The sequence below is a fragment of the Cynoglossus semilaevis genome, chromosome 1 (assembly GCF_000523025.1).
Source record: "Cynoglossus semilaevis isolate Cse_v1.0 chromosome 1, Cse_v1.0, whole genome shotgun sequence".
NCBI lineage: Eukaryota > Metazoa > Chordata > Actinopteri > Pleuronectiformes > Cynoglossidae > Cynoglossus > Cynoglossus semilaevis.
The window spans coordinates 443,909-456,697 of record NC_024307.1 but is presented as its reverse complement, the minus strand read 5'-3'; the positions used below and the strand labels follow the sequence as shown (position 1 = coordinate 456,697).

General features: G+C 40.7%; 1 protein-coding gene across 1 annotated transcript in view; it reads left to right on the top strand.

Annotated features, from left to right (window-relative positions):
• The window catches only part of ralgapa2 (Ral GTPase activating protein catalytic subunit alpha 2), a 105,956-nt gene that overhangs the window by 43,369 nt on the left and 49,798 nt on the right, over positions 1–12,789 (top strand). Inside the window, exons 27-33 of the mRNA XM_017034777.2 lie at positions 4,458–4,586; positions 5,645–5,773; positions 7,120–7,178; positions 7,252–7,360; positions 9,902–10,012; positions 10,195–10,263; positions 10,537–10,674. Of these exons, the coding sequence (XP_016890266.1) occupies positions 4,458–4,586; positions 5,645–5,773; positions 7,120–7,178; positions 7,252–7,360; positions 9,902–10,012; positions 10,195–10,263; positions 10,537–10,674 (744 nt within the window). The remainder of the gene's footprint in view (positions 1–4,457; positions 4,587–5,644; positions 5,774–7,119; positions 7,179–7,251; positions 7,361–9,901; positions 10,013–10,194; positions 10,264–10,536; positions 10,675–12,789) is intronic.

The following is a 12,789-nucleotide window of genomic DNA, read 5'->3' as shown; positions in this document are numbered from 1 at the left end:
TTCCTTGGGATTTGTCGGGTGGGGATCGGAGCATGTCATTCCCAGGTGACCTCTTCAGGTGACAGAGTGTAACTGTGTGTGTTTTTTTTTTTTTTTTTTACCTCTGAACACTCCAGGCTTTGTTTGCGCCATGTCGTACAGGTCTAAGTCTTCACCGTTATAATTTCCTCAGCACACAGACGGATGATCGTTCCCCTGGAACAAGGATTGTCCATTTAAATGACAGCGCTCCAAGGTCAGGCCTGTTGTCGTTTCATAACGACATTGGCCGTAACTCAGTGCTGTGATCTACCTAATAGGCTTACTGTCTGGACCTCAGTAATCTGGGATCCTGAGGTTTACCTTTATATGGATCCACTTCATTTAGCTTTGCTTCAAAATACGTGTTCTCGTGTATTTATATATATATTTTTTAATCACAAAATTTGGGTTTTTGAGGATTTTGTCGTGTTTAGCTTTTAAACACAGACATTCACTTTTTGGCCTTATATGGATCCACTTCATTTAGCTTTGCTTCAAAATATGTGTGTTCTCGTGTATTTATATATTTTCAATCAGAAAATTTGAGTTTTTGAGGATTTTGTCATGTTTAGGTTTAAACACAGACATTCACTTTTTGCAGTATTTTCCGGAATATAAATCACTAGAGTGCCCTCTAGCGGCTGGTCGGGCGGCAATAACGCACATCTAGATTCCCAGTGATACAGGAGTAGCAGATACTGGTACACAAGCTAGAGTGCCCTCTAGTGGCGGTCAGTGTGAAAATAACGAACATGTAGATTTTCAGTGGTACACAAGCCTAGAGTGCCCTTTAGTGACGGTCAGTGTGACAATAACGAACATGTAGATTTTCAGTGGTACACAAGTCTAGAGTGCCCTCTAGTGGCGGTCAGTGGAAAAAAAACAAACATGTAGATTTTCAGTGGAACACAAGCCTAGAGTGCCCTCTAGTTGCGGTCAGTGCGAAAATAACAAACATGTAGATTTTCAGTGGTACAAAAGCCTAGAGTGCCCTCTAGTGGCGGTCAGTGGAAAAAAAACAAACATGTAGATTTTCAGTGGAACACAAGCCTAGAGTGCCCTCTAGTGGCGGTCAGTGTGAAAATAACAAACATGTAGATTTTCAGTACTACACAAGTCTAGAGTGCCCTCTAGTGACGGTCAGGGTAAAAATAACAAACATGTGAAATTATATATTTTAATATATGTCAGAAAACCCAGCCAATAGCATGTAAAATATGGTGATCAAAAAATTTCAGTCAGTTAACATTAGAGCTACAGACATGGCTGCTGATCTGAACTGACACCAGTTTGTGACGGGAAACCCCGGCTTTTTTTTTTTTTTTTTTTTTTATTGTTCCGCCCAAGTTCAGTAGCGTGATATAATGCTGAAGTGAACCGTGTCACCTCAGGGTGGGGCAGGTGGACGGCGCGTCCTTCCCTGAACATGAGGCCAAATAGGAAGAGCTGCGTTAATTCATCTTTTGTTGACGTGGGGACCATTCCTACCACCAGACCAGAGCCACATGCGGAGCTGAATTTCCCATTTCTATACACACACACACACACACACACACACTTCAAATCAGACTCCCTCTACTTTCACGTACAATAGAAAACACTTTGCATTCTACATCCGTGGCTTTCTCTAAAATGCTCTTTTCAGGCAATCAGGCAACAGTTTGGTACATGCTAATTACCTCTGACTGCACTGCACATTATGCCTCGGAGGTCAATTACCAACAAAGTGAGGGTAAAATAGGCCCCTCACTCCTACGGCTCATCCCTGCAATTTTCCACATGCAGCGCATTATGTGTGTTTTGACTTCCTGTTTATGCCGTGTGTCTATGTTCAATTTCTCCTTTGTTCACCTGTGTTCCCCCATTTACCAAAGCTAAAGATGATTAAAGTCACAGCAAGATGTGTGTGTGTGTGTAAAAGAGGGCGATCGTGTGCCTGCTTGTTTGTCAAGTTACCCTTTAGCTGAGCTCGAAAAAAAAAAAAAAAAAGGCCAATGTTTGAACTGTCTGATTTACACAACTTTATGGCTCCAGAAAGCAGGTGTTTGGAGCCTGGACCTTGTCTCTGTACACACATTTGTGCACGCATGTCTCAGATAAGGGAACGAGAACAATCTTTATGCCTCACTGGGTGATAAATTCTCATGCTGGTGTGTGTGTTTTTGTGTTTGTTTTTCGTCCACACACACACACACACACTCTAACTCCTTCACTGTGGTGTTGTTATCCATGTAGGATATCAAAGCCGTGGTCCTCTTGTCTAACATGGTGCCATAGTGTACTACATACTGAAGCAGTGTGTGTATGTGTGTGTGTGTGTGTGTGTGAGTGTGTGTGTGGAGCGGCTCTGCAGTCAAACATATGTCAGTGTTGAAAGAGCGCCCATCTGCTGCTGAGCTGCCTGTACCTCAGCAAAACAATACCTTGTCTCTGGCTTTAATTACAGGTTTGCCTGTGTGTGTGTGTGTGTGTGTGTGTGTGTATGTGTATTTACATGTGACTTGTGAAAGTTGGGGTCTTTTGTTCTCAATCGCTCTCTCTCTCTCTCTGTGTCTCTACCTCTCTCGCTCTTTCTTTTCTGTGTGTTTTTTTTGCGTCATTTATTCCACGTTTGCGGCAAAATTTCTACGGAACACGTAGAAACCGCTCCAACCAACTTTAAATAATTTACAAAACAAACTTTTTTTTTTTTTTCAACATTTATTCCAGGAAGAAACTCTTTGACAAAGTTGGAGCCGTTTTACTGCACGGTTATTTAATTTATTTTTTTTTTTAAACAACACTTTTTTGTTCTCATTTAAAATCTGCAGATACTACTAGAGCTGGGGGGGTCAAACTCATTTTCACCGGGGGGGGCACATCAGCAAGTTCCCCTTAAGGGTCCCATATTAACTGTAGCTGTAATGTTTCTGAAATGTATTATTACAGATTCAAATTACATACATTGTACATTCCTTTGTGTGGTAAAAAAAAAAAAAAAAATTTGAAGGCAATCCAACAATTTTTAAGCTGCCGCTGGCCACAAATGATGACTTGCCGGGCCACATTTGGCCCTCGGGCCTTAGGTTTGCCACATGTATATTAGAGTCTAAATGACATGTTGAGACGTGCAGTTGTAATTTGTCTGCTGTGACTGAGGTCTGGTGTTGTACTAGTCAAAGTTCACACCACTATTAGTAAAAATGTGGGTCTGGGTTTCACGTCACTGTTGTAACAGACGACGACTTCTGGGTTTGTGTAATGATGACAGTCTGGTGCAGGGAGTCTCAGCATGAACACAGACTGACCTGACCTCAGAAACACATTTGCATTGTGTTTGACTTCATCTCAGGTTAGCTGATCTGAGAACAGACTGTTCTCCTGCACTCGGAGCACGAGTGGCTCTGCTTCACCCGATAGAACCTCCTGGAACTTTTATTAGTGACTGGTGACTGCTGTGAAAGGGACCCATGTTTTTTATTAGAGCATTCCCTGAAATCATGTCCAAGTATCACTTTCTACTGCAGTACTAGTACTGCAGCAGTTCTCCAGAAGTGTTTATTGTCAAGAATCTGTCGATACGATACGTATCACGATACAAGATATACTGCAATATATATTGCGATACTGTAGTCATGACGATATATTGAGGGGTTTTTTCCCAGTGTGATCCTAGTCTCAGACCCTGCCCCCCCCCAAGTGTGATCCTAGTCTCAGACCCTGCCCCCCCCCAAGTGTGATCCTAGTCTCAGACCCTGCCCCCCCCCAAGTGTGATCCTAGTCTCAGACTCTGCCCCCCCCCCAGTGGGATCCTAGTCTCAGACTCTGTTCCATCTGAACATCAGTTCCTAACTCTGGAACAGAGGGATCTACATTTGGAATCACTAGAGGAGAAAGATAATTATTTGCAGGATTTTTTGGATAAAAACATGGAAAAAATAAGATTGTTTGACTCTCAAATACTTGCAAATACATGCAGTACCTATACAGTCCAGTAGCGGTCATACCGTAGGTTTAAATGCAACAGAAAAATGAACCAATGTCATAAATATTTGCGTGTGAATTGTCAATAAAATATATTGATATATTGCTGTAGAATATCCATACGATATCATGAAACGTTTTTTCAAAGTAATGGTATTTTCAAAACCCCTACTGCTTAATCAAGAACCAATCAGTGTTTAGAATAGGATAGATTAAAAAAAAAGTATTGTCATTGTACAGCAGGGGTACAACAAAATTTTTTTTAGTTGAGCTGACGTCACATTTAAATTAATTTGTAAACTCAATAGAAGGTCAGTGACAACATAACAAAACAAAAAAATCTTTTTTTCTTTTTTTTTTACTCCTACTTTGACCTTTAGCGTACAGGTTCAAATACATAACTAAACCAACGAGTGTCCTCTGTGTTTGTGGATGTGACTTCTTTTTTTTTTTTTATCTGTCTTTGTCACCAGGATGTTCTGAACACCATCATCCGCTCCTGCTCCCCCCGCTTCTTCTTCCTGGGTCTGCCAGGCTTCACCATGCTGGTTGGTGATTTCATCAGTGCCGCCACCAACGTTCTCAGCTCCGTTTTCCCAGAGGTGCACTCTCTCACCTACTCGTCGATCACACTAATCAAACTGAAAGTCTTTACGCTCATTAAAATGTGTTTCCTCCTCCATTACTTTTTATCAACACTGAAACCATTTCAGTTTTAAACAGTGAACGATTAAAGTTTGTGAGTCCAATCTGCAGCCGGCGAAGTGTTCGCTGGCGTTTGTCGGGGGCGTGGGGGGGGGGGGGTTAATTAAATGAGAATGTTTCATCAATATTGGACGTTAACGAAGGTGGTTGTCATGTTTAATTAACTGTGAAAACAAAGTGATTGTAGATATTATGGTCCTCGACTTCAGCACAGGACGGATATAAAAAAAGCAAATAGGTGATTGTTGTGAGTCCTGTGTAGCAGGGGTCTCCAACCCCTGGTGCGGGGACCGGTGCCGGTACGTAGGTCATGTGGTACCGGGCCACAGTGGGACACAGTAAAAAAAAAAATGTACTTCTGTTTTTACTAATATACTTCATTCTAAAAGAATCCAGTCATGTCTCTTCACTGTTTTTCATTCAAAAAATAATCTGTCAGTGTTTCAAAACAACAGGTCAAAGGTCATTCAGACTCTAACAGCCTGAAAGATGGTTTTATTTTGAAAATTGAATGATCCTTCAACGACGGAAGGTTGAAGGATCGTTAAATTTTTGGTGAAGGTTGAGGACCACTGATCTAATTAGAACAGGACGGTAACGATTTAATAATAAATGCTAACATTTCTGCACACCACTTCAAAGACTTTTATATTTGTAAAATTCCTTAGCGCCTTGTTTGATACTTGTTTTATTCTCCCAGTATAAATCCATCATTGTCTTGCACTAAGCCGTCAAATTCAACAACATACAACAGTCTGCTGCTTAGTTTTTAAATATCTTATGAGGTCGTCGAACACCGCCCATCATCCGAGAAAATCTTCTGATCCTAATCATCATCATCATCATCATCGTCAGTCGTGACCAACCCCCTCTCCCTGAATGATGTTTCCAGGAAGTTGGTTCTCGAGCTCTAAGAATCACTAACCCTGTTTCTGTTTCCTTGGTTCGTCTCCAGGCTCCTAAAATGGAGGCTCAGACTCTGCTCGGTTCTCTGGTGTGTTTCCCAAACCTTTACCTCCAGATTCCTGTTCTTAAACATGTGCCAGGGTCTGAGGAGATTATGGGAGGACGGAATGATATCAAGGTAAAGAAATAGCACATATACGGCACATAAATAGCACATATACGGCACATATAAATAGCACATATACAGCATATACGTATATATATATACACACATATACATACAGACATATACATATATACACACATACATATATATATACATATATGTATATGTGTATATACATATGTATGTGTCTGTATGTATGTGTATGTATATTTATATATATGTGCATATGTATGTATATGTATGTATATATGTATACATATATATATTTACATATATGTATTTATATATATGTGTATATACTGTGTATAATTTTATAAAGGTAAAGAAATAGCACATATACGGCATATATATAATATATTTATGTATGTGTATATATGTGTGTATATGTATGTGTCTGTATGTATATGTGTATATATACAGTATGTATGTATATTTATATGTATGTGCATATGTATGTATGTATATATGTATACATATATATATTTATATATATTTTACATTTTTATATTTTTCATTTACAATGTATGTTATTTACTATATGTAGTATTTTAAGTATTTTAAACTAATGTTAAGGACCACAAGCTCATCCTCAACAAAATGTAACTGCCGAAGGCCAAGACTTTTACTGGGCTGCTAGACTCGATTACCCAGGGCAGAGGGCTTCTTTCCCGGCCGTGTGGTGGTGGGGGGCGGGGGGTGGGGGGAGTGGACAGCTACGCCCATGACAGCTTCCAGAGACCAAAAAAAACAAAGTTAATACTTTAACCCATTAATAAAGTTTCCAAAAGTGGCCCATAGTCCTGAAAAAAATGATTCTGTTGGGAGCAAATTATCTCCAGCTGATTGAAACAACTGAAAAAAAAATGGAGGGGGTTAGAGTCAAGGTGCACAACCTTCAAAAACGTACAGTGTATTTATATATATTTTTTATATGTGTGTGTATATGTGTTATATATATATATGTGTATATATATATTTATGTCTATATGAATATATGTATGTATATGTGTGTGTATATGTGTTATATATATATATGTGTATATATATATTTATGTCTATATGAATATATGTATGTATATGTGTGTGTGTGTATATATATATATATATGTATGTATATGTGTGTGTATATGTGTTATATATATATATGTGTATATATATATTTATGTCTATATGAATATATGTATGTATATGTGTGTGTATATGTGTTATATATATATATGTGTATATATATATTTATGTCTATATAAATATATGTATGTATATGTGTGTGTATATATATATATATATATATGTAGGTATGTATGCATGTATGTATATATGACATGATGAAGGGATGATTTTTTTTTTTTTTCCTTTAGGAACATATGGTCCACATCCTGTTCGAAACCGCGACACGAGAACCCAGCGAGGGAGCCAGGTATGAGTCACGATGGTTTTGTCCTGGCCTCAGTGTAAACATTGTTGTAAACAACTGTGCTTTGGTTGTTCAGGTGCATCGCCATGTGTAGTCTGGGCCTGTGGGTGTGTGAGGAGCTGATACAAAAGAACATTCACCACAAGGTCAAAGATGCCATCAACATCTTGGGAGTAACACTAAAGGTACCGATGACAGTATAAAAAAACGCTACTGTAAACGTTAAGGATGTCGTGCATTTGTTTGGATGTGGTTGCATTTAAAAAACGTACTTGCCTTTTTTTTTTTTTTTTTTTATTATCATTTGTTCCACGGAGACACTGAAGGGTTTTATTCTTTGAGTGTTGGCGCCTGATAAATTCCCGTTCAAGTGCATTGACAAAACACACAGAAGGTTAACATGACACTTCAGCGCCGCGTTCTCACCAAGCACCTTTTCTGAAGCGCGTCACCTCCACCTACACATTCTGTATTCATTCCTGTCGTGTCGGGTCGTGTTTTGCCCAGTGTGGACATTCTTTCACACTGAAACGCTGAGGCTTGGCTTCTCTGGTTTCTTTTGGTTTTCTGTTGTTGTGAACAGCAGCAGATGACACCCACTACTGTCCACTCCAGTGTCTGACCAATAACTCAATAACGTCCGTCCGTCCTCTGGTCGTGTCCATCTTCAAAGAGTGGGTTTTTTTTCTCTGCTCTAACGTGACGGCTGAGAACGGAAAAACTGTGTGATGATGTGAGAGAAAACGACATGGACGCAGATGAGGGAAAGGAAAATATGAGGCGTGGGCAAACTATGGCCCGGGGGCCGGATGTGGCCCGTCAAACTTATGTTATTAATTTACATTTACATTACGTTAATGCATACATACTTACATCAGGAAGGTTAACAATCGAGCTTGTTCGTCCGAGGCAGGCGTGCGTGCTAACGGCTACGTTATGGAACTCACCTGTTTCTAATTTATATTGTCGTCATGCAGCTGCCTTTTCCCTGCAATGCCCAGGTTTCCCCAATAGATGGCCTAGAAAAGGCTAAAAAGCATTTTTAGCATTTTAGCCTCTATGCGTGACTTTTACATGTCATTTATCTTACTTCACACAAACGCGCCATCTATCTGCTCCAGCGTCAAATTTTAGGACCCCGATGTGGGTCGGGAGTCAAAAAAAAAAAGAAAGCCCACACCTGGGATAGACTGATGCGACGGTGTGGTATTTTGGATCTCTTCATATTCTAATTTAAGGGATGTAGAAAACCAGCTGAGACTGTTGGTGTGTTTGTTTTGTTGATTTTTTTTTTTTTCTCCCATGGAAAGGGTTTGAGGTGGTGTGATTTGTAGGCAGCTAGCTCGCCGTAGATGTGGGCCAATTTAAGCAGCTACATCTCCCAGCTTCCTGCTGGAGCAAACCCACCCCTGCCCTTCTGCTCTAATGGAGCAGTAATCACTCCCCTGTACAACTTGACACACAGACTCAGCCAGCTCCAAAATAGAGGGTATAGGATGGGGTGGGGGGGCTGGGGGTGGGGGGTTCAGAGGGAAGAGTGGCACTGAGAGTCTCTTTTCTAAAAGCAGGTGCTGAACTCTCAGGGGCCCCTTTTTGTGTTTGGCCATTTCTGCACTTCCCACATTGTCTGCCCTTGTTACATGTTGAGAGGTATTCAGCTGGAAGAAATGGGAAATTCTATTTCCCCACAAAGAATTTCAAATCACAGAAGAAATCAACATTTGAAAGAAAATTGTCACTACCTCAATTCTTTACTCCAATGAGTCGGAGGAAAATGAGCCATGGTTTGAAGTGGAAATGAAATTATGCTGATTATCTGCACAGTACGTGAAAAGCTAAACTTAAGAGAAATTACCCAGAATTCTATCACAGCCAGACTACACCTGAAGAAGTTTTTCTTTTTTTTAAATCTATCTATTCAGCACGGTCACTCTCCCTTTCTTTCTTCTTGTAACTTAGTTTTTTTACGTTGGCCTAAATTCAGCAGAGAAAAGTATCAACTAAGTGATTTTGTGGAATTACCCTGTAAATGTTGAAAGTGGGCAGTAATGCATGTTCTGGCTTCTGAACACATTTCATTTATGTGAAAATACTTGGGTTTTTTTTGTGTTTTTTTTTTTACGGTTTGTCTACTTTACCGCGACATGTAAAGAACATTGTCTGTGTCCAACAGGGGGCAGAAAATGTTACTAATTTACTTTCATTCTTAGAAAATCCACTCATTCATTTACTTTTTTCTTTATTTAATGATAATTTGAAAATATTTTAAAATAATAATGTCATTCAGACTCTGATACAAACAGAATGTTTTGAGAAGAGAAGAATTTAAAAGATTCTACTCCATAACGGACTAAAACAGGTTTCTGCGATTGATTATAAAAAAAACCTTTTAATTTCTCAGGTTAAGAAACTCTGCTGCATGGACTTCACTAAATGCTCTTTAAACTCATGCGGGCCGCACAAAACGGCTTTTGCGGGCCGCATTTGGCCCCCGGGCCTTGTGTTTGACATGTATGGTCTAGATGGTTTATATCAGAAATCTAATGATCCTTCGACGATGGTGCGGTATTACTGGTCCGCAGACCGGTCCATGGTACAAAAAAGGTTGGGGGCGGGGGCCACCTTGGTGACCCCTGGTACGGAGCGATTGTCCAGATGTAAAGTTCACCTGTCCACCACTGGACACTGAACCTCACCGTCTTCCCTCCTCCTGTGTGTTGGTGCAGTTCGGGAACAAAGCCGTGGCTCAGGTCGCCTGTGACGCCTTTCAGCTGCTCACTTCTCACTGGGAACATCTGAAGAGGCTGGAGTCGGCGCTGCCCAAAAAAATCATCGAGGTAACGCATGCTAAACACGAGCACTTACACTTCAGTCCCCGGTGTTGCGTGCGCACACACACACCTCGTGCCGCGGCCCTGACTCAGCTGATGAATAGCAGCGTCTCATCCAATTATCTCTCTCCTTGTTTTTGTTTTGTTTTGTTTTGTTGTTTTTTTGTTGTTTTTTTGTACCAACACAGATCTTTGTGGCCACAATAGCCTTTTTGTTGCCGAGCGCCGAGCACTCAACGGTGGAAGCAGACAAAAAGGTACATGTTGGAAAGGAGGGGACATGAAATGGCTGAGATCTGAAGGCCCTTGATCTATCACGCTGGAATGGTGCATTTGCAGAGGAATGTATCAACTCAAGTGCTTTGTTCTCTTCTCTCCTGTCTCTTTGTTGCCGCCGCTCTCATCTGTCGTTTCTCTTGAAACAGCTCCACTCTCATCGCTGTATCAATTAATTTTATTTATTTATTTATTTATTTTTGACGCTAGTTAACTAACCTGAATGTTATCTCTGTATTTCCTGGTTCTGTTAGCTGCTGGTGTCGCTGCTGCTTTGCCTGTTAGACTGGTGTATGGCTGTTCCCCTGAGCATCCTGTTGGAACCCATCACCATGTCTTCAGTGGAGGACCGCATGTCCCACAAAGCCCCACTGTTGGACTATATTTACAGGGTCAGTAACCTGAACTTGAAGCTTTGAGATGAACTCGAGAAAAAAAAAAAAACAAAACAACCTGAACATTTCCCGTCAGCGCTGCCGTCTAATACCACCTGATATATACTTGAGCTTCTGCCCGCGGTCACAGTTCACACTTGGGCCCCACCTCTGCACCACCACACGAGCTTACTCACTTTAATTAACCTCACCTCTATTGTGACCCCGTGGTTACGGCTCATTTAACTTTATAGTCGCTCCAGAGAAAGAAGGAATCCACCAAGGCTGAGTTCCTCGCTGGGTATTCAGAATTTTTTTTTTCTTTTTGTTAGTTTGTTGTTGTTGCTGCTCTTTTCAAAAAAGGCACACATTCCATTTGTCTTGGACAACGTATTTTTATTTTTCTCTATTTGTCCCTATTAGTCTTTATTAGATGGTTTGACCCTCAGGATAAGGGGCCGAGCATTAGGCTGAACTGAATGAGGTATTATTCATTCCCTCCTGTCTGGGCAGATGCGGTTAACGGCAGATCTTTGTAAGGATGTCACCCCTTGATAAGAAATGGTCCAATTATTCAAACAGGACTCTTTGTCCACTTGATAAGCTCATGCTATAAATGCTTGTCCTGGAGATTTGAATGGAATATGTCTTAATATGAGAGCGACTGCAGCTGCTATGAAAGCAAAGACAATTAGCCGTGATTGGTTGTCCGTCAGCGAACAAAAGGCAGCGCTCGCTGAGTTTCATTAGATATTAGGTATTAAGCAAGGATCGGCGAGTGTGCCCCCCCCCCCCCCGCCCCTCCCGCACCCGAATAAGTGCTACATCATGACTTAAATCTGTGTATTTCACTGCAGACGTCAACGAACCAAACGAACCTGCGTGGAAAAAAAAAAAAAAAGATTTACATTTTATCTCTAAATACTAGGGTCGTGAGAAAATATCGATACATTGAAATATCGCAATATTTTGTTTCATGGTATTGTATCAATCTTCTCCTCCATCAGTTATTGATTTCTTTTTCTCCCCAACTCCCAGTCCAATATTCCTGGTGTTGGTTCATGTTCTTGTTCTTTTCTTTCTCCTCTAGTGATTCCAAATGTAGATCCCTCTGTTCCAGAGTTAGGAACTGATGTTCAGATGGAACAGAGTCTGAGACTAGGATCACACTGGGGGGGGGGCAGAGTCTGAGACTAGGATCACACTGGGGGGGGGCAGAGCCTGAGACTAGGATCACACTGGGGGGGGCAGAGTCTGAGACTAGGATCACACTGGGACTACAGTTACATTGGGTGGAAAAATACCTCAATATATCGTCGTGACTATAGTATCGCAATATACATCGTATCGTTGCCCCTGTATCGTGATACGTCTCGTATCACCAGATTCTTGCCAAATACACACCCGTTGATAATGAACTGTTTTAGCTTTTCATTTTTCCAACATATTGAAGTTTTGCTTTTATATAATTGTGATATTTTTATTATTTTTATTTAATCTTTACCAGAACAGAACATTTAAAATTAACATTTTAAAAATGTGATCAAAATATAGACTTTTCTCTGGATTTGTCAGGTGGAGGTTGGAGGAGGACGGTTTCACTACAATTAAATAGTTAAAAAAAAAAATCAATATATCGTCGTGCCTACAGTATCGCAATATATCGTGATATATCGTATCGTATCATGCCATGGAATTACAGTTTAACGGACAAAACGCTCACATCTGCAGTTGACAATAAAAAAATAAACAGAGATTTTTTTTTTTTTTAATCGCTACAAACAACGTAGTTTCTTGTGACTCTGAACAGACTAAGCTGTAAATTTCTATAAGTGCATTAGCCATCTGAATTAGTGCGCCCTCTCTGGCCTCTCTACAGTCAGCTGCAGGCTACGTGAGTGTGTGAGTGTGTGTGTGTGTCTGTTTTTTTTTTTTTTTTTTTGTGTTCCTTTGATTAATGTGTGTACACAGACGTTCTCATCAGCCCGTACGCTGCGCGCCCCTCTGACTACAGTACACTTGTGTTACTGTGTGTTGTCTTCCAGGAACTGTTGCTATGCTTGGTGCAGTCTCTTAGTTGTCAGGCGCAGCCGTGGTTATGCCCCCCCCCCACCTCTCCACAGAGGAAGCTCT